The sequence below is a fragment of the Apteryx mantelli genome, chromosome 1 (genome assembly GCF_036417845.1).
Source record: "Apteryx mantelli isolate bAptMan1 chromosome 1, bAptMan1.hap1, whole genome shotgun sequence".
Classification (NCBI taxonomy): domain Eukaryota; kingdom Metazoa; phylum Chordata; class Aves; order Apterygiformes; family Apterygidae; genus Apteryx; species Apteryx mantelli.
In genome coordinates, this window is record NC_089978.1 from 182,155,973 (window position 1) to 182,176,919 (window position 20,947).

The window sequence follows — 20,947 nt, forward strand, 5'->3', positions numbered from 1 at the left end:
ACACACTTTAAATCACTTTCTTCTGAGTTTTTTGTAGCTTTTGTTTATTTTGTTTTACTTTTACACTTCTGAACTTGTTTAAGTAGACACTCCCCCATGATAAATTTAGGCCTTAGTTTTTAGCAGCATGTCAACTGAGATAGAAAGCATACAACTTTTTGTTAACACACATAGATGCTATCACTGTATCTCTTAACTCACTGCTGGTTTTCCCAGAAATAAGGTATATGTCATGTTTTTTTTAATGAAGTCTATTGCAAATGCTGCAAGCCCTCTTGCCATCATTTGTAGGACTTGGCCTGTTATATGACATGTCACAGGCATCGTTCTGGATCTGAGCCATACATTTGGTTTCTGAGATGCTGAGTATTCTGGCCTAGGCTGTTATTCCTGACCCTAAACTGGAACAATAGCCACAGAACCACAGAGAATCTCATGGGTTTACAGAGCAGGAAAGAGGCAGGAAATGTGAATAAAGGAAGGTGCACTTGCTGCATTCTTACAGAGGAACTGAATCTCACAAACACAAATAGCACTGTTTGTGGTCACTTGTGGAAATCTGAAAGATTACTTCTTGCATGCTTAAAGAATATTGTTAAAAATTAAGAAACAGCAGAAAAAGGAAAAGGAAGCCTCACCCACCAAATTTGCAATTACATTTTCTTTTTGAAGGTGTTATGAATTATTTTGCTGCTTGGTTCTTTTCTTGAATAAAGATAAGATGGTTGAGGGATAGAGCAGGGATTAGAGGAAGGACTCTAAAGCAAGGGCAGTGACTAAAAATAGAAAATTCTATAAAAAATTGAAAGAATATCAAAATGAAAAAGTAAAAATTAGGAACCCTTGAAATACTGTAAAATTGTTCTCCGAGTGTAAAAGGGAGGAAAAGATTACAAGACCAAGCCAAGAGAGTACTAAGGTCATATAATTATCTTTGAGGAGTTCCCATTCATTTTTCTATTTACAGAACTCATGGACAAACACAGGCCAAGCAAGAGGGTAAAGTACAAGGCGAGCAAAGTACAAAACAAGCAATTAATTAGTTTGCACAATGACTTCAAGATTTCAGTGATATCCATGCTTTGGGAATCTATGTTTACTAAAAAGTAAGTGGCCCTGCCACTTTTTTAACAAATAAATTGTGGAAGAATGGTGTAGCATCCATGAAATGAAGTGACTGTGGATGACAAAGCCTAAACTCTTCAGAATGCTAAATTCCTTATTCTTTTAGCAGGGTAAGGAAGGTATTGTAATAGAAGATTGACTTACAAAGACAATTTATCCTAAAAATCAGCTGATACTAGGGATGCAAATGAAGCATTTTTATTTCATTTATTTGCTTTGTTTTGTGTATGTGTGAGAGTGAGAGAAATGCATGTAAACAGTTTTTAATATTCTCTTTTAATGACTTGGGCAGGAATGGTGACCAATTCTGAATATAAAAGGAAAAAAAATACATTTTTTTTCCATTCTAAACATCTTTTGAGGTTGACTAGGATAGCTGTGTTATCTGCTTTCAAAAAATGGTCTTCTGATTCTAAGAATAATAGAGAGAACTTGAAGGTCCATGAAGTGGGTTCTGTCTTCCAGTCATTTTAGAGCAATAATATCCCATAATATAAGGCAGTGCAGCTTCTTTGTTTTTAATCTGACAAGTGGAATCATCTCTAAAGAAAAGTCCCCCAATTTAGACTTTTTCTACAAGCTTCTTCCCTAATGATTCAGTCAGAAAACTTGTCTCATATTAAGGCATTTGGGACACAGTATATCTATCAGGTTTCCAAAGCCATAAACCCAAATCTGGAATAGCTGGTCTAAAATACCATATTGTTACTAACATTAACAAGAAACATTAAGTTAAAACTCTCCTTAAATCGTTGGAAATTTGGTGTTAGTGTTTTCCTTTAGTGTATACTTTCATTTTCAGCAGTACACACCACAGGAAAATCCTTTGTCCAGCTGCTCAGGGGAAAGGGAATTTGTACCTCATAGCCGGTGGAACATGATGCATTCTGTATTAGAGCTTCAAAAGTTTAAAGATCCTGAAGACAGTTGCCAAAATCATGAGATTTTCTTTTCATTTGCCCTCCAATTTCTGAGCCTATAGGGTCTGCATACAATCACAGAATCACAGAACCACAGAGTGGTTGAGGTTGGAAGGGACCTCTGGAGATCGTCTAGTCCAACCCCCCTGCTCAAGCAGGGTCACCTAGAGCACGTTGCACAGGATCATGTCCAGGCAGGTTTTGAATATCTCCAGAGAAGGAGACTCCACAACCTCTCTGGGCAACCTGTTCCAGGGCTCTGTCACCCTCACAGTAGAGAAGGTTTTCCTCATGTTCAGATGGGGCTTCCTGTGTTTCAGTTTGTGCCCCTTGCCTCTTGTCCTATCGCTGGGCACCACTGAAAAGAGTCTGGCCCCATCCTCTTGACACCCTTCCTTTAGATATTCTATACATTGATAAGATCCCCTCTCAGCCTTCTCTTCTCCAGGCTAAATAGGCCCAGCTCTCTCAGCCTTTCCTCATAGGAGAGGTGCTCCAGTCTCCTAATCATCTTTGTAGCCCTCTGCTGGACTCTCTGCAGTAGTTCCATGTCTCTCTTGTACTGGGGAGCCCAGAACTGGACGCAGTACTCCAGATGTGGCCTCAGCAGGGCTGAGTAGAGGGGGAGGGTCACCTCCCTCGACCTGCTGGCAACACCTTTCCTAATGCACCCCAGGAGACCATTGTCCTTCTTGGCCACAAGGGCACATTGCTGGCTCGTGGTCAACTTGGTGTCCACCAACACTCCCAGGTCTTTCTCCGCAGAGCTGCTTTCCAGCAGGTCAGCCCCCAGCCTGTACTGGTGCCGGGGGTTATTCCTCCCCAGGTGCAGGACCCTGCACTTGCCTTTGTTGAACTTCATGGGGTTCCTCTCTGCCCATCTCTCCAGCCTGTCCAGGTCCCTCTGAATGGCAGCACAGCCCTCCGGTGTATCGGCCACTCCTCCCAGTTTTGTATCATCAGCAAACTTGCTGAGGGTGCACTCTGTCCCTTCATCCAGGTCATTGAATAAGTTGAACAGGTTTGGACCCAGTACTGACCACCGGGGGACACCGCTAGCTACAGGCCTCCAACTAGACTCTGCGCCGCTGATCACAACCCTCTGAGCTCTGCCATTCAGCCAGTTCTCAATCCACCTCACTGTCCACTCATCTAACCCACACTTCCTGAGCTTGTCTATGAGGATGTTATGGGAGACAGTGTCAAAAGCCTTGCTGAAGTCTAGGTAGACAACATCCACTGTTCTCCCCTCATCTACCCAGCCAGTCATTCCATCACAGAAGGCTATCAGATTGGTTAGGCATGATTTCCCCTTGGTGAAGCCATGCTGACTACTCCTGATCACTTTTTTGTCCTCCACATGCTTGGAGATGGCCTCCAGGATGAGCTGCTCCATCACCTTTCCAGGGATGGAGGTGAGGCTGACTGGCCTGTAGTTCCTTGGGTCCTCCTTCTTGCCCCTTTTGAAGACTGGGGTGACACTGGTTTTCTTCCAGTCTTCAGGCACCTCTCCTGTTCTCCATGACCTTTCAAAGATGATGGAGACTGGCCTAGCAATAACATCTGCCAGCTCCCTCAGCACTCATGGGTGCATCCCATCGGGGCCCATGGATCTGTGGATGTCAAGTTTGCCTGAAAGATCTCTAACCCGATCCTCCTCCACCAAGGGAAAGTCTTCCTTTCTCCAGACTTTCTCTCTTGTCTCCTGGGTCTGGGGTTCCTGAGGGCTGGTCTGAGCAGTAAAGACTGAAGCAAAGGCGGCATTCAGTAACTCTGCCTTCTCTGCATCCTTCGTCACCAGGGCACCCACCCCATTCAGCAAAGGGCCCACATTTTCCCTAGTCTTCCTTTTTTGCTACTGATGTATTTGAAGAAGCCCTTCTTGTTGTCCTTGACATCTCTTGCCAGATTTAATTCCAAATGGGCCTTAGCCTTCCTCGTCACATCCCTGCATACTCTGACACTGCTCCTATATTCCTCCCAAGTGGCCTGTCCCCCTTTCCACGTTCTGTATACTTCCTTCTTCTGTTTGAGTTTTGCCAGGAGCTCCTTGTTCATCCATGCAGGTCTCCTGCCCCCTTTGCTTGGCTTCTTACTCACAGTGATGCACCAATCTTGAGCTTGGAGGAAGTGATGCTTGAATAGTAACCAGCTCTCTTGGACCCCCCCTTCCTTCTAGGCCCCTATTCCATGGGATTCCTCTAAGTAGGTCCCTGAAGAGGCCAAAGTTTGGTCTCCTGAAGTCCAGGCTTGTGATCCTACTTATTGGCCTGCTTCCTCCTCACAGGATAATCATTAATGATTTTGTTAAAACTTTGAGACAAAGATTTAGTAATGCAAGTTTTGTCTAAGAAAAATCTCAGGTGCTCAAGGGTTTTGTTTGATTTTGCTTCAATTTACTTCAAGTTCATAATAGTTACAGGAACATAAGTCAGAAATGACCAAGGTGTTTACATTGTCTGCGCTCAAAATATGGATTTGGAATGCTTTAGTCGGTAGGGAAAAGTCAGTCATATAATTTTTTTCCAATAATGAATGATTATGGTGATGACAATAGAGATAAACAAACGTCAGTGAACTAAGAGGTTGAAAGCAGATCAAGACCCAAAACAACTGTGTCACACTAAAGAGGCCTTGTTGTTAGGTAATTTTTTTCTGAAAACAGGGTCCTGGTCTTCCAAAAGCTGAGCCAAAAGAGTCACTTCTTTCTTTGAAAATCTTGGCAATGGTGGACAAATAATCCAGATTGCCTTGGGACACACATTTGGGAATCACACAAGAATAGGCTTTCTTGTAAATATCTTGCTTCTAGTTGAGCCAAATGTAGTTTAGGAATAACTCTTCTCTGATGTATTTCAAATTTTCTTCTTCATATGCTCAGGAGAGCAGAGGACTATGATTATCTAAAAAAAGGGAAAGTGTTTGCCTCTCTACAACAATCCCACTGTGAATGTTCAGGCAGATTTTGCTCATCTTAAACTATCAGTAAAAATTGCCTCTGAAAATAAATGGCACGAGGAAGCTAGAAGGTGAGCAGTACTGAAGCCTTACTTTGATTTTCTAAGCAGAGACAAATGATACTAAGGAGAGTAAGTCAGTGGGAGTTTTGTGGTCACATCAATTCTTGAAAGATTTGGAAGTTGCTGTATTGACTTGGGTTTCTCGTTTTGTTCTTCATTAGTATGTAAGGTTCAAAAAAATCATTCTGCCACAAACTAATTATAAAATTCTGGAGATAAAAAGAAAAGTTTGGGCTTTTTTTTTTAGTCTAATGTTTTTCTGGAAGGCATTTTGATGTACTGAGGACCATTTTACAAAGTCATAACAGGAATTTAAACTTCAGTATCTGAGAATTCTTTGAAACATGTAAAACTAGCTGGAATGAGGGTTTAACAAAAGAAGCAAGGAGAAACAATACTGGTCCTCTGGCATTTTGAGCTTTAGGCAGGTTCTACCTAGAGATTTAATAATTGGACAGAAAAAACAAATGTATTATAAAACATTGTGCTGAGGGGGCTCAGAAGGGTCTGTTTGCTCTGAGGACTGCAGCTGACTTTGGAATGATGAAATAGGATGTGACTGGTACAATCATGCTGTGCTCAAAAGTTATACTGGACATAATAGCACCATGCCTTTCTTTTGTAATGGAAAGATTTAAAAAAATATATTGAATAAGGACAGTTAGGACAATTTTATGGAGCTCATTATAACATGCCTCTCAAAGAACGAAAAGGTTGAAATAATGTTCAGCTGAGCTCTTTCTGCTCTCCTCAAGTTTCCATCTTTCTGTGTATTCCCTTGCAGTTTTCCATCATCTTGTCCTTTTCAGCTTTCTAACATAATCTCGGGGTAAATGGAAGGGAGGAGGGCAGGGGAGAGGTGAATGAAGGAAGGAAAGAGCCAAGAAAACTTTCGAGTTTTGGAGTGTACTTCAACTATTAGTTTAAGAAAGCTGAAATAATTTGTGATGAAATAAATCCCAGTTCTTGAAGAAATGCAACACCAGATGAAACAAAGGCAAGAATTAACTTTTGGGGGCAATTTTAAAGATATCTGTGAAAGCAGTTGAAATGATCCATCCTATATATCTGTCCCCTATCTTCTTACCACAATATATAAAATCCTTACTTTCATAGGGCTCTTGTGAGGCAGTCAAATACTATTGTTCCCATTTTATAGACGTAGAACTGCCTGTGAGGCAGATCAACTGAGGTAGACTTGCTAAGGCTAGAGGAACAGTAGAATTTAGGCTTGTCATTCCTACCAGTAATCAATGTGCGGTTATTGCAAATGCTCCCAGTTTAGGACTGTTTAAAATAGATGTGGTATCGTTGTCACCTATTTTTTAAAAGCAATAATACACTTTGACACTCAGGAGAAAACCGGATCCTTTCATCACTAAGTATGCAAGTTCCACCACATGGTGAGGCAAGAAGTTCCCTTTGTCTCAAAGAAGCGCTCAGAAATCAGACTTGAAGTCCATCAGAATCACTGCAGCCTCCTGCACCTGTCCTTCCCTCTTCCAAAGGGCTCCCACAGTACAGAGAGCTCCTGGGACTGGTATTATTTAATGACAAGGCTGCTTTAGACTTGCGTCTTGTGGACTGTAGACAACCTTTCCCTCCACTCTTCTATACTCCTTCAGAAATGAGAAGCATGCAAACCACTGAGCACGTAGGATGTATGATTCTGCAACCCACTGACTCAGAAAAAGTCCTTCACAGGGCTTGGCTGTTGAAGGCTGTGAAGTCTATTCCCTTACTAAGATGGGGCTTTGGGATGGAAATCTCGTACAACCTGTAATACACTAGCTGTGTGTGACTCCATAAATGCCCCCTGGCCTCCAGATATATAATGCAATTGATTAATAATACCACAGAAATGAGGTAAAGGAAAAGGAGAAATGAGTACAGTGAGCATCTTGAGGATAGTCTAGCCTATACTCTCAGTCTGTTGTGCTGCTAACTACATCAGATTGTGGTACAGGAATGGCCCACATGACTCAGAAGTCAGGAGAATGAAATAATCTACTTTCTGAGATTCCTTTCGGAAGAAAGATAGAAGACTACACTGTGTCTTCACATAAGATCTGATCAGTAAATCCACATTACCTTGTGACATAATGGTATCATATGACACTGGAGACTGCAAGCCCAGAGCTTAATGCAGAACATAGGAGTGATAGAAATCAAAGTGTGCCTCCTGAAGGGAGGCATTAACAAACCTTATCCTTAATAGGCTGAATGCATTCTCCTATGCTTTAATCATCCATGAAGGTCATGGAGTCTTTCTGTAGCTCACTGACTCACTGCCCAAGTGCATGTAAAATCTCAGTGAAGGAATCTTGGACAAAAGCCAGACATTGCAGATGGAGCTTTTCTCACTCTTGCTTTAGTGCTTCCTACAGAAGTGATCAAATCAGCTCCAAACCAGCCACTCTTATTTGAGAAATTACTTCTTCTTCCTGTGAGAAGAACTGTAAACCTCTCGCGTAGCTGAAACAAACCAGTTTAGTCATATCAACCACCCACTCACCGTTCAGAACAACTTTGCCAGCCTGGACTGTGGATGCCAGTGGAGTATACTGTCTTCACTTCAACAGCTGGTACAGCATCTTTGTCCTCTGTGATGTGGTAGTCTCCAGAAAAGTCCTTAATTGATACTTACACATGCAAACAGGAACTGTGTCACACCCAGTGTCTAGTTCAGTATCATGGCCAGCACTCCAACCTTGATAGCAGGCTGAAGAACTTATCCTTTTATTGCATTAGGGTTTATCTTCGTTTCTGATAGTTACAGGTTTGGCTTCACCTATATAACAAAGTTTCTAGTATCTGTTCTGTATGGTTTTCAAAGACATTAGTGATTTCCAATATCCATCGAAACATCCAGTCCTTTTTCTGCCACTTGTTCAATTTTTGGCCTCAGCAACTTCCTGTGGCAAAAAGATCTATGGATTAATTACACTGTGTGAAAGATTACTTCCTTTAATAAGTTTTGATTTTTTCAATTTTGTTTTAATGAATCTGCACTTGAAAGACATTGGGAGGGAACCATAGAGCTGTGTTAACTAATTAGATTAACCCTTCCTTTCCCATTAGTATTACTTCTGTCTTTGATTTCTTTCAGAGGGAGCTCATGATATGCACAAATATTTAAAATGCATATACTTTCATGAAAAATTCATTAAGAGTGAAAAATTTTCTTTAATGTTATCTAACAAATGCATAAATCCAGGAAATATTATGCTTACTTTAAACAGAGATTTTCCCTAAGTTGTCTTTTCTCTAGCAAAATTGTGAGTGAAGTTGTACAATGTCACATCTTGAAATGCAGCATCCAGATATGCAAAACTTCACTGGAATAATCAGGACTGAAGAAACTGAAGTATCCCATTCCTACAACTTTTTCTTAAATTTATATGGAGCCAATTTAGAGTTCTTTTTCTCATCATCCAAATACTCTTTGGACAAGTACACTTAAATTTTTGCTGGCTTCCTGTAAAATTTGGAACTGTTTGGCATATTTGCATGTTCTGCAGCGTCTCTGTCTCCTCGTTAGAAAATGCATGATTTAAACACAAGCATGTTACAGGTCAAGACTCAGTTATGTTGGCAATGCAAGAGAGAGAGATCTGTAGAGCGTTTCTCAGCACTTTTCACTGGTTCTTGTAAACTCAAGCATACGCCTGCAATTTTTCTACTATTTCAGGTGATTTTCACTACAGTTTTGTAGAATAGCCAAGACTTCCCCTCCCAGTTTTTCAGTAATTACTCCCTGACCTTGGAATTATTTAAATGTCCAAGATTTATATTTCTAGTCACATTGTGTTCTAGTAGAAATAATATAATGTATGAAAGTTTGAGTAGGTTGCTGCAGGCAACTGCTAGTATACGGAACTATGAAACTCCTTTAATTAATCACCAAAATAATTGTTTTTATGCTCAGGAGAATGTACACAAATCAGAGGCAAAATAAAATTGATTCTCAACTATTTTATCTTAATTTACAGCCATAATTTGAAATTTAATGTGGACTTCATAAAAGGGCTGATTTCCCCTCCTGGAGAAAATACCATTGTAGAGGCAGAGGGAGACACAGGGAGGAGGGAAGACCACCTTGGACACTGGTTTGGTTTCGGGACAAGCGCCCTCAGAGGCTTGTCTTGGCAAAGTGCTTTGTTCGAATTGCATAATGTTGGCCTCCATCAGAAGCTGAGGACACACAGGCTCCCATGCAATTCCTGGTCTACATGAGACACTAATACTTGCTGTGACACCTGATACACAGAATATTCTAAGAGCCAAAATGTTCTCTGAATGTGTCTTAGGCCACCTGAGCCAGCCAAAGGGGTGAACCTGACAGCCAGCGCAGCTGCGAGCACAGATCAATGAACAGCGGCAGAAAGGCAAATCTAATGTGTTTAGGGGAAGAAAAGACAAAACTGAAATGTTTTTATAATTTGTTGCCAGATTACTTATAGTCCTATACTGAAACTATACAAATACAACTCCAGCACTTGATTCCTGATAAATACATCCTTCTGTGGCTGTAGTGCTGAGGTTGCCTCATGAGGGTGACAAGATGAGAAAAAGTGGCACTAATTAGCTGCTTACGCTGTTTCCATGGAGTGAGCAGAGCAGTAGGAAGGGGAGTGCTTAGGTGGAGGGACCTGCGGCCTGGCGAAAAGCAGGATAACCCTGTGGCTCGGGTGCTGGCAGCAGGTGACTGAGGGGGCCTGTGTTGTCAGTACCAGTTTGGGGAAGGCATTCCCCCTGTAGGCACAAACGAGCACCCATCTGCAGGGAGTGGCCTCCCCCGCCGAGTATCGCACTGACCAAAACTGCGGGAAGACACAGCTGGTTGCACTGTGTTAAAATCCAGGTAGGTACTCCTGACTGTTGGGCCATCCCCAGGCTTTCTCTGCGGCACGCATCCCCATTTCCACATACAAACCACCAGATCAAACAGCCAGTGGGTTACCAGAGGGGAGGCTTTTGCTCCTCTACTCCTGATTCAGATGAGCATCATGATCCTAGTATACTTTTAAGGGCATGGGGGGGTTAGTTTATGCTTCTCCTCTGCGTTCCCTTGCCATAGTCCAGAATTTGCTTTAGAATAACAAACATTTAATAGCATTGTTGGTGATTTTGTTAAAAAATAAATAAATAAGTGGAGCACAGGCAGATAAGCCAACTCTTTTATGAGCTTTCTTTTTTGTATGGCCTGTGTAATTTGGGGGGATCCTTTTTTTTTCTTTTTTTGTGTTATGTTTGTTTGATTTTAGCCCAAGACAGAACTTACTACTGAATGGCCCTGGAAGTATGTAAAATTCCTAGGAAGCTTTTCTGATTTTTTTTTTAATCTTTGTTCATAAAAGTATTGTGGAGACTTATATTTTAACCTTCTTCCTCCTGATTCTTTTTCTTCCTGAATATTCAAGTTAGCTGGAGGTTTGAGAAAACACCTGTGGTTGTGGGGTCAGATGGAGCTTAGAGGGGAGGAACCAATGTATGGGGAAAGAGTGGTGTCCTTGAGCGTCATTGCAGAAAGGACATAGCTGGCGAGAAGATAAATAATGGGAAAGAGAGGCATCTCTGAAATTTTGCTTGAGAAACAAACTTGGCATGGTAAATCATAATAGTAGAGAAAAATGTTATTCCAGAAAGTGGGTTATAAATTGGTCCTTTTCATAGCTTTTTTCTTTTTTTCTTTCACATGAAAATCTTTATCCCAAAGCCCCTGGAGGATCTCAGTCGTGAATGCTCTTTGGTGTTTTTCTGTGCTGGGTTTTCTTTTCTGGAACTCCATCTTCCCAAGTGTTTCATACAAGCAAAAAACTCCTTCCCCTGCAACTACCTGTTTTGCTTGGATCAGATAACCCTAGAAACTGTCGCTGCAGTTGCAATATCCGTATCAGTAATTGCTCAGGGAAATGAGTCCTCCAGTGTGTTTGCCTCTAGGCTCAACAAGTCGCTATTGCCAACAGAGGCAGCAGATTCTAAATTGTAAACTCCTTGGGGAGTAGGTTACAATACATGATAAACACTGCAGATCAGCAAAGGGTAAATAATTAGTGCTGTCTAACACGGGATGCTTCAGCCCTCTCTTTTCCAAAGCAAAAGGAGCAACAAGAGTAACACAGTAAGAAATAACTTATTTATCTATGCTAATGCTTTTTTAAATTTAATTCTATGGATTTACTTTACAGAGTTTATTTTCACATTTTATTGCAAGTGGAGTTATAACATATATACAATGATTCTGTTTGTGTGATTTCAAATAGGCAGACAGGTTTGCATTCTAGGAGTAATTCTCTTAATGACAGTTTATATTGTCTGTCTAATGTGCATGCCTCATTGCCTTTGTAATTCATCCATTATCATCTTTCTATCCTAATCTCTAATGTTTATGGACTACAGTCAACACAATATCTAGACATGCCATGAGAATAGCACAGTAATATTAAAATATTAATATTTTAATAATATTCAACTGATAGGAATAGTTGAGGCTTTTTTCCCCTCTAATCTTTCTTCTTTCTTTTTCTTTTTTTCAATTCTTTCTCTGACTAAATTTCCTCAACATAAATTATGGTTGCTAGGAATTTGCAGAAAGACTGCTTTGTACCCTACCCAAAGGTCTGACAAAACTCTAGTCACCTTCAGGAGGGCACAAGCCAGAGCTGAGAATCTAATGCCCAAAATGCTGCCTTCATGCCAGATCTTGTTAGTGTCAGCATGAGTTATTGTAGAAAAATGTTGATGCAATTGAGGAGACCCATTGCCTTTTTGGGCTGGGTGGGCATAAATTAGTCTGGGCCTTATGGGAAGGAGCTTGGAAAAAGAATATATCCTTTCCCAGTTCCTATTGTTTTCCATAAGCATCCAGAGTTGGCCACAGGATGCTGAACTTGATGCATCTACAGTCTGATCCACTCCTGCTCTATGTTTTTACAATTCCAGTGCAAACAGGGTGGTAACAGAGTGCACAGAGCATGTTTGTGATGTGCCGCTCGCTCTTAAACAGGCTTGAAAGGGGTCCCATCGATCAGACATTTCTATAAATTATCTTTCACCGATCAAATTAGAAATCCCATTCCTAAAGTGGCAGATCATGGTTTGCTAAATTTTTGTCTGACAGGAACAGACATGCTCTCTTGTGCTGCCTGATGTAGAAAAAAAGCGGTCTATTTTACTCTTACTTCATTTTTACTATAATTGCCAAGGAAATAAGCTTCACACTAACATTAGCAATTGAGAAGCAAATTCCTTCAATGGATGGCAAGGCAAGGTTCCTATAAAAAGTTGTGACCTGTTTCTTCCCCAGATTGCTTTTTTGGATGAGTAGTCACAAAAAATTTATTTTGCTGCATAGAAGGGGCCCTGAAGTGAAGCTTAAAGACCTGTGCTCCTAACTATGGAGCGAGCTCTGGGATGCCCCAGCTAGCAGCCTCCCAGTGAATTACCCAGATATTCACTGTGCTTTGTATCCAAAGAGTCCAAAGAGCTCTTACCTGATGTGTGGGCAAGCTTCAGCACTCTGTGCAACTTGCACTGATCTCCTCTGTGCAAAGTCACCACCTGGCTGACCTCAGGAATTCAGATGTGCTGGGATGCTTCCTAAAAGGGTCCTGACATCTCTTGCTGCAAGTCAGATGAGCTTTCTAAGCAAGTTGAGTCCAGATTGACAGAGTGAGTGCTGTGGTCTTCAGGCTTCCCTCAGAACCATTAAGCACAATATATATATAGCCATTACATATAGATACAAACTATTTAGCCTTTTATAACTATTTGTTATAGGACACGCTGGACCAAATTCAGACCTGCAAGAAGGAAATTTAACTCTCCTGAAGATAATGGAGTTTCAGCACATTTTATTGTCCCTTGATATGATGAACAGTTTTAGCATACTAAATCTATAAGAATTTATTATGCGGGCATTATCTCCTTATAGCCCATTTAAGATCTTATGTTTCGTCTGAAGGTGGATATTCTTAGACTCTCAGGTAAAACAAAGTGTAACCAGCTGTCTAAATTTTTCCCTTCTGTGTCTTTATCAGTGAGCTCTTAACGTACTATTTAACAACCTGTTAATGTGATCTGATCCCTGGCTCAAGTGTATTTAAGTGAAGTATTTTGATTTTATGCTTATTCAGGGTTTTTTTGGTTTTTTTTTGAGTAACTACCATTATCAATATCCACATAATTCAAGGTTATTGACTTGGACAAGTAATTTCTCACTCTTTATGTCAGCCTGATAGATAACTAGGGACCCTTATGATAGCCTTCTTGTTTCAGCAGCAACTCCCTTTCTCCTTCACATATGATCCTCAGACCATGCTGTCAGCTTTCAGTGTAGTGGCAGCTTCACAACTCCAAACCAACAGTCATCTGTTAGAGCGCTCAGGTACACTGAAGGAGCATGAATGAGCCAGTCTGGGTGTGGAAGGAATGGTGCTTGGATTCGGATCTGTTAGATGTGTCTGTCTTCACTCTCAAGACATTTCTCTGTTTCAGTGATGAAGCTGGAGCAGTTTTGTGATCACTCAAGATGTCTGTCTAATTCAAAGGGGTTGGTGAAAAAACGAGCAGGGGAAGACTCTACATTTTGAAAATTTAATGGTAGGAAGGGTGATTTAAATTAAAGAATCCTATAATACTTTCAGATGAACTAAAGCTCAACTGTATGCTAAGAACAGACCTTAGCTGATGCCTCAAGACCTGACAATCCCATTAGTGTAAAATAAGGGGAAAAAAAGAAAAAAAGAAAAAAAAACGTTCAGTATTGGTGAAAAGATCAAATTGACAATGGAAGATGAAAGAAAATATTATATGGTTTTGCATCGTAATATTTGCTACTTATAAATAAGGAACAACTGAGTCAAAGTGTGTAATGCTGTTTTGCTTTAAGAAAATAATTACATTTCTTTCTAGACCATAACCGTATTCACAATGTGATGTCTGACCCACTGATATTTAATTCTCTTTATGTAGCTCTGCTCAGGAAGGAAAGATCCTTACTTGACTCCACAGAGTAGCAAGCTGACTTACACTATGGCTTTAAACAGAAAGTTTAAACTCTGAAGTAAAAAACCTTTTTCAGCTCAAGTCAATAGGTTCAGTGAGAACTTTATAAGTTCCTAAGTCAGTTTCCTGCCAGGGAGGACTAGGACCATTTCATTTTCTCCTCATCCCTCCATTCTCCACTACATATTGTCCACAAAGGGGATATAGAAGCAAAAAAAGGGCACCTGAGGTGCTATGTGGAAGTAATGTCCACCAGGCTTCACGTGCACAGATATTCTGGATCTTCTTGGAAACAGATTTGAACTTAAATTCTTTCCAGGGTAAAATTTCATCAACTTCACAGGAAGGATTTGAAATCTAAGAAATATTTAAATTTCACTATGATTCTGATATGGAAAAAGAAAATGCTGCAGTGATATGGTGGTTTATGGTAAGAATTAACAGCCTTCTCTGACTAAAATAAGGAAGCTTTAGGAATTTCAAGAACATGGAATGTATCCAGAATGTTTCTTTTTTGATCTCAGATACCCCTATTAAAATAAAAAAGTATATAATTTCACTGTGTTTGACCCATTCATCACCTACAGGGAGTAACACTAAGAAAATGTTCGAAAGGAAATCATTGCGCAAATCCAATGCCTCATTCTTTAAAAGTGAATTGGTGTTTAATGCTTGGCTTTCATTTTTAATGTAATAATTGTGTTATCTAGAATGCCATAACTTTTCTGGGGAATTTATCCAAAAACTTCTGAAATCTATTTTGAATGTGGTTAAGGAAAGGTGGTACTGCTAAGGAGCTGCATTTAAGATGCTTAAATTTTCCTTTGGACATGTTCATTATTTCAAATGCACAGATTATCATTCTGGGAAGAAAAAATTAGTGAGTGTCAGGGAGGTCAGTCATCTTGAGAATTGAATGTGTTGAGCAAGGAGCTAATTTGGACTGTTTTTTCAGACACTGCAAATGGATGTAAACAAGCTGAATATCACATTGCTTCGGATGTTTCGCCAAGGAGTGGCTGCAGCGTTGGGACTGTTACCTCAGCAAGTTCACATCAACAGGCTCATTGTAAGTACCAAAGGGCTGTGTATAACAAAAGTGACCTGGTTATTTTGAATCCTCTTAAATTAATTTTCTGGCCATTATGGAAAAGTCAATAAAATAAGACAGAAAAATACTTCCCTCCCCTCCCCCCTTCAAAAAGAAAAATATATCTCCATTAACAATGACTTAAAATCTTCTTTTGAAAGGAAACCATTATTAGTTAGTCTAGAGAAAATGTAAGTCGGATAGATAAATCTCCTCTTCCACGCCTCATTCATAAGCAGTTTGTCTATCCCTAGAATAAGTTCAGTTGTTTTCATTCTTATGCAGTTTTATATCACAGCCATTAAGAGACGTTTATTCATGCTTTGTTTATCAGTTCGCATCTTGCTCAAGAAATACATGTGACTGCCTTTCTAAGGCACCTTCACAATTTATCCTCAGACTTCCCATTACTAAATTAAATGTCTTCTCACAATATTAATATTCATGTTTTGCTATTCTGTTGTAACAACCTGTGCTCAGAAGTGATCTTGTAGAATAAGGTATCATGTTAGCTAAAGATGATGACAAAATTGCTTCCAGCAGAGAAGAATTTTTAAAAACAATTTTCACAGTATGTTTTTCTGTGTGTTGTTAAGAGCATACAGTATGAACACTGTTGTCTTTTTATGACAGTTTTGCCTTGAAGCAAAAAAAACCCATTATCATGTGTTTGTTGGTAGCGTTTAATTCTTGTTGCACAGGGAAGAGTTATCTTATTTTATTCTACACGTGGGATGAATATTAGTGAAGAAAACTGACAGGTTCAGCATAAAAGTATTTCCTACCTTGATAGCTTGATAGGATTGTATACATCAAAAAGGATTAAAAAACTCCTTCAAATATGTCTCTGTGAAAAAGGATCATGCAAGATGTATAGAACAAAAGATCAATAGGAATGCAATGCAGCCCCTCTCGTGTTCACTGGGGATGTCACTCATTCATGACAAGTGATGCTGAATTTCCTTTGTCCCCTCCATGAACCAGAATGAAAGGTTAAAAGACATACTTGGAGAAAAGCACAATTACGTGCGAAGTGTTGCAGAGCTGGGGGTGCATATTTTAACATTACAAGTAAATTAGTACCTTTCTTATTATGCTCTGTGGAAATTATGTAATTACGCAGAAGAAACACACTGTTCATTTTCCTACTGGCTCGATAGCTTTTCACTTTCTCCTTTCATCTGTGATCTAAAGATAATGTCATATTGCACCTAATTAATTAATTAGTGTTCTCAACTTCTATAAAAGGCTGCTATGAGTTCTGTGTCTTCCAATGAAGCAAGCAAAAACACAATAGGATGTGTTTATCCCATTTGGTCTAAAAGTCGCGTACAGCAATTCAAAATTAACAAGAGTTAAAAATACTGCTCAGGAAACCTTATTCCTGCTTCCCATCCTTCCAGCATGAAACAGTTCCTCTCATACAGAGCGCTGGCACACAAGCAAGGCACATAAAAATTCATCTCGCCTCACTTTTAGCCTAGTCCAAGATACTCATCTAGGCTCCCTCTAAAGGAAATAACAAGGAAGATAACTGGAGGAGGAGAACAGGCACAGAGAGGGGGCGTAGATCCTGATTATCTTAAGATGGATTAAATCACCCTCGGAGATGCCAGTCCCTCTCCACTGACTTTGGAGGTAACTTTGATGGCTGAAGTGAGGTGAGCTGAATCTCTCCCAAGTAAGCAGCTATCAGAAGTGATCAGGAGCCCAGCAACAAGGATGTGGTTGGCCACAGAAAGAGTTGGGGGCCTGTTAGTGCCTTATGTGTAACATAGCACATAGTGTGCCAGGAGATGTTAGCTGGGCATTTCCAGTGTCCCCTTAACCTTTCTGGTAAATCATCCTCCCATAAAGGCCTTTTAATGGGCTGAGGAACTCCTAACCAGAGGAGGCACAAAACCCCGGGAATGCTGCTTCCCCATCAAGCCTTGCCTTTTGTCTGCCACCGATGCCTGGAACCAGCCACTTACCCACATCAGAGACTGCAGCCTCAAATCAGCTTCTTCAGCATGACAAGAAATCTCTGCCCTTCAACCGACACTCCATGACTGTAGGTCTGTTTTCACTTCTTATAACTCTGCTGATCTGAGAAGTCCTACTGAAAAATGCCCAGTCCCACTGGTAGGCAATATGCTTATCAATCCTACCAAGCAAATGGGCCAGTGGGACATGTGAGAGCAAAGAGAGCAGATTTAGGGTAAACATGTTTGAAAGTGTCCCTGTCTATGCATCTCTACTTTTGAATGCTATAACTGCATATTTTATGAATAGCGAAAGATGTCTTTTCTTTCACTTCAGTAAAAAGGATGATGTACACTGAAGGTGAGAGGGAGGGCACAGTGGGAAATCAGGATTATCTGTATTTGAACTGATTTCTCCCATCCTGTAAGAACAAATAGCAAATAACCAGGCCAGTGAGGTTCTTGCCTGTGGAGTCAGCAGGGAGCAGTGCAGGTGGGTCCCTCTGTGCATACCTTGTGTGTGGCACTGCCCAGAGTCCAGACTCTCCATCACAGCCACAGACAGGTTGCCCCAAATTAACCTAGGTCCACAGACAGTATGTAGACATCAGCACTGTCTGGAGCATTACGGTGTGAAGTCTGGTCTCTCTTCTAGAAAGACAGATGCTGTTCTAGTTTATCACAGCCTACCCACTAAAAGTAAACAAAACTTTTCTGGTCCTTTCATTTCTTTGTGCCATCTTAAGGAGTTACACTCCAGAGGACTAAAAGGAGATTATACTTTGTTACAGTGTGTGTCTGCAATGTGTTGACAGAGGATTAGAAAGCAATGCTTTCTAATTAGCATTATACTAAGCATTCCTGTTTAAGGACAAGTCTAAAACAGGGCTGCGCTTCAGCTCAGATCAGAAGAACTATCTGTTAAAATCCCTGCTGGATCATCCCATGGGCCCCCCTCACCGTGTTACCGCAATCTATCTTGTTAATGGTACTAGACTTGGGAAGAAGGGACCTTGGCAACAGTGAATGAGACAAAGCACATGTGTACACCTATGGTATTTGCTTTTTCTTTCATGGTCACCTGGAATTTAAGAAAACAGGGAATAGGTATACTCTCCTCACAGAGCAGGTTGCAGTCTTTCTATTTATTTCTTGCTTTCATTTCTGGAAATACAGTTACAATCTATAGATAGAACAGATTATCTAGTTTCAAACCCATCCTGTGATTCTGTGGTATTTTATTTTTCTAGGGAAAGAAGAACTGTGTGGAACTGTTTGTTTCCCCACTGAACAGAAAGCCAGGTATTTCTGATGCACTCCCATCTGAAGAAGTTCTGCGTTCACTTAACATCAACATTTTGCATCAGAGCTTATCGCAGTTTGGAATAACAGAGGTCTCCCCTGAGGTAGGTTACTACTTTTGTAACCTGTAGTTTGTTACAGATTGGGCAGTTCTTACAGATGTGGTAGTTCTCAGGCTAAGGTTCCCAAGAATGTGGAGGGAAATGTATAAGCTAAGAAGATAGCATTCCTGCTGTAAGGCAATTATACTACTAACCCTGTTAAATTACTTTAATAATGCTTCATTAGGCTATTTAAGCATTAAGATCCAGGTCCTCCTCACACAGCTCAGCTACCATTGAAAGCAGTTTAGATCCTAAGCATGCATCAGTTGCCTGCAAGGATGTGGGCCCAAGGACTTTTGGTCTTTTTTGTGTGGGCTGACAGGTAAGACAATTTCAGTAAAGAGATAAATAGAATGCAGACTTCAATTTTCCGAAATCATGTCAGACACAAGTTATCCAACTAGCTATGTAGCGATGCTCACTCTTGAATTTGTACGTTTTATCCATGCTTCTTTCTGTTCTCAAGAGAAGTGAGAGATTTGAAAGGGTTTTTTATAATTTTTCTGTTTACCTACTCCAAAAAGAAGGCATAATTAAAACTTGTAACTGTTATTCATATGACCACTTCCATTTTTGAAAGCAAATCTGTTTCAAAGCAGAAACTGAACTGCTGTCTCCACAGTACTCCAGACACTGCCAGTGAGATGTACATTTAATTCTGGACTGACCACTTGATCTAGGCACAGCAAATGAAAAAAAAAAAGGTGAAGGTGTTTAGGAAAGGAAGTCGCTGAGCTCATGTATGTGGCAAATCTAGATGCATTACATTGCATTTTATTTGGCACCTTAGAAGCCCTTAGCTGCATATAAAGTCCCTCAGAACTCAGTATGCAGTCAGAGTAATTTCAAATGTGATCAAGAATCAGCATTTTCCATGGAAGTTCCCATTTTACAGAGGGGATGTTTATATGTCAAAAAAAATGGAGAAAAAAAAGAAAGGTTCTGATGAGCTGTGTTTCCTCCTACAGCTAAGAGTTCATGTTTTTTACATGAAAACCTATGTTCAAGCCATTGCTGAGTTAGTACTGGCTGCTCTGTTCACCTATACTTCTACAGTTTGGAAGTTCTTTGCTCATTTTAAGTATTCTAACTCTGTTTAAGAATCTGTCTTCAGTATGAAAAGTGCAATATAAAAACAAGATCTCTTTAGTACAGTTCTCTGTGCCCTACAGCAGACTGCTCCTATGGAAATGCGAGAGTTCTCAGGTTTTTAGCAGTTCTGATACAAAATGAAGCCAAGCAGTTCTGTCCAAATGTCAAATCAGGTCTTTATATCTCACATCAGCAACCTGGGCTAAGCTTCCTTTGGGTTAGAATTTCCTTTTTTACTGAAGTATATCGGTTTGACGGTTGTGGTAAATGCAATTATCTGTTCCAAATACTTCAGTTACAAATAAAACTTTAGGTAGACTTGGGTCAAGAACATATGTTAATAATGGATGAATAGAGAAATATTATCAAGCTATGAAAAGATGCTGGGAAGAAACACAGTGCTAAACTCAAGATCTTGTCTATTTTAGGTACATTTCAATAATCTGGAATGCCTAAGTATTTGGATTTTCTATCTGAAAAAAACATAGACAACCAGAACGAATCATTTAGAAAAGGATCACTCCGTAAATAAAAGTTTTGCAGACTATACCTCCCTCTAACACTGTTGGAGAAACAAGAGATTATTTTAATATTAAGTCTTTATTTCAGTTGCTAGCAGTTTATACAGCTAAGACCCTGATTCTGCAAAAATTACAGAATCACAGAATGGTTGAGGTTGGAAGGGACCTCTGGAGATCGTCTAGTCCAACCCCCCTGCTCAAGCAGGGTCACCTAGAGCATGTTGCACAGGATCACGTCCAGGCAGGTTTTGAATATCTCCAGAGAAGGAGACTCCACAACCTCTCTGGGCAACCTGTTCCAGGGCTCTGTCACCCTCACAGTAGAGAAGGTTTTCCTCATGTTCAGATGGGGCTTCCTGTGTTTCAGTTTGTGCCCCTTGCCTCTTGTCCTATCGCTGGGCACCACTGAAAAGAGTCTGGCCCCATCCTCTTGACACCCTTCCTTTAGATATTCTATACATTGATAAGATCCCCTCTCAGCCTTCTCTTCTCCAGGCTAAATAGGCCCAGCTCTCTCAGCCTTTCCTCATAGGAGAGGTGCTCCAGTCTCCTAATCATCTTTGTAGCCCTCTGCTGGACTCTCTGCAGTAGTTCCATGTCTCTCTTGTACTGGGGAGCCCAGAACTGGACGCAGTACTCCAGATGTGGCCTCAGCAGGGCTGAGTAGAGGGGGAGGGTCACCTCCCTCGACCTGCTGGCAACACCTTTCCTAATGCACCCCAGGAGACCATTGTCCTTCTTGGCCACAAGGGCACATTGCTGGCTCGTGGTCAACTTGGTGTCCACCAACACTCCCAGGT

General features: G+C 40.6%; 1 protein-coding gene across 1 annotated transcript in view; it reads left to right on the forward strand.

Moving 5' to 3' along the window:
• The window catches only part of PTPRR (protein tyrosine phosphatase receptor type R), a 145,814-nt gene that overhangs the window by 54,389 nt on the left and 70,478 nt on the right, over positions 1-20,947 (forward strand). The window contains exons 2-3 of the mRNA XM_013947012.2: positions 15,030-15,143; positions 18,379-18,534. Of these exons, the coding sequence (XP_013802466.2) occupies positions 15,030-15,143; positions 18,379-18,534 (270 nt within the window). The remainder of the gene's footprint in view (positions 1-15,029; positions 15,144-18,378; positions 18,535-20,947) is intronic.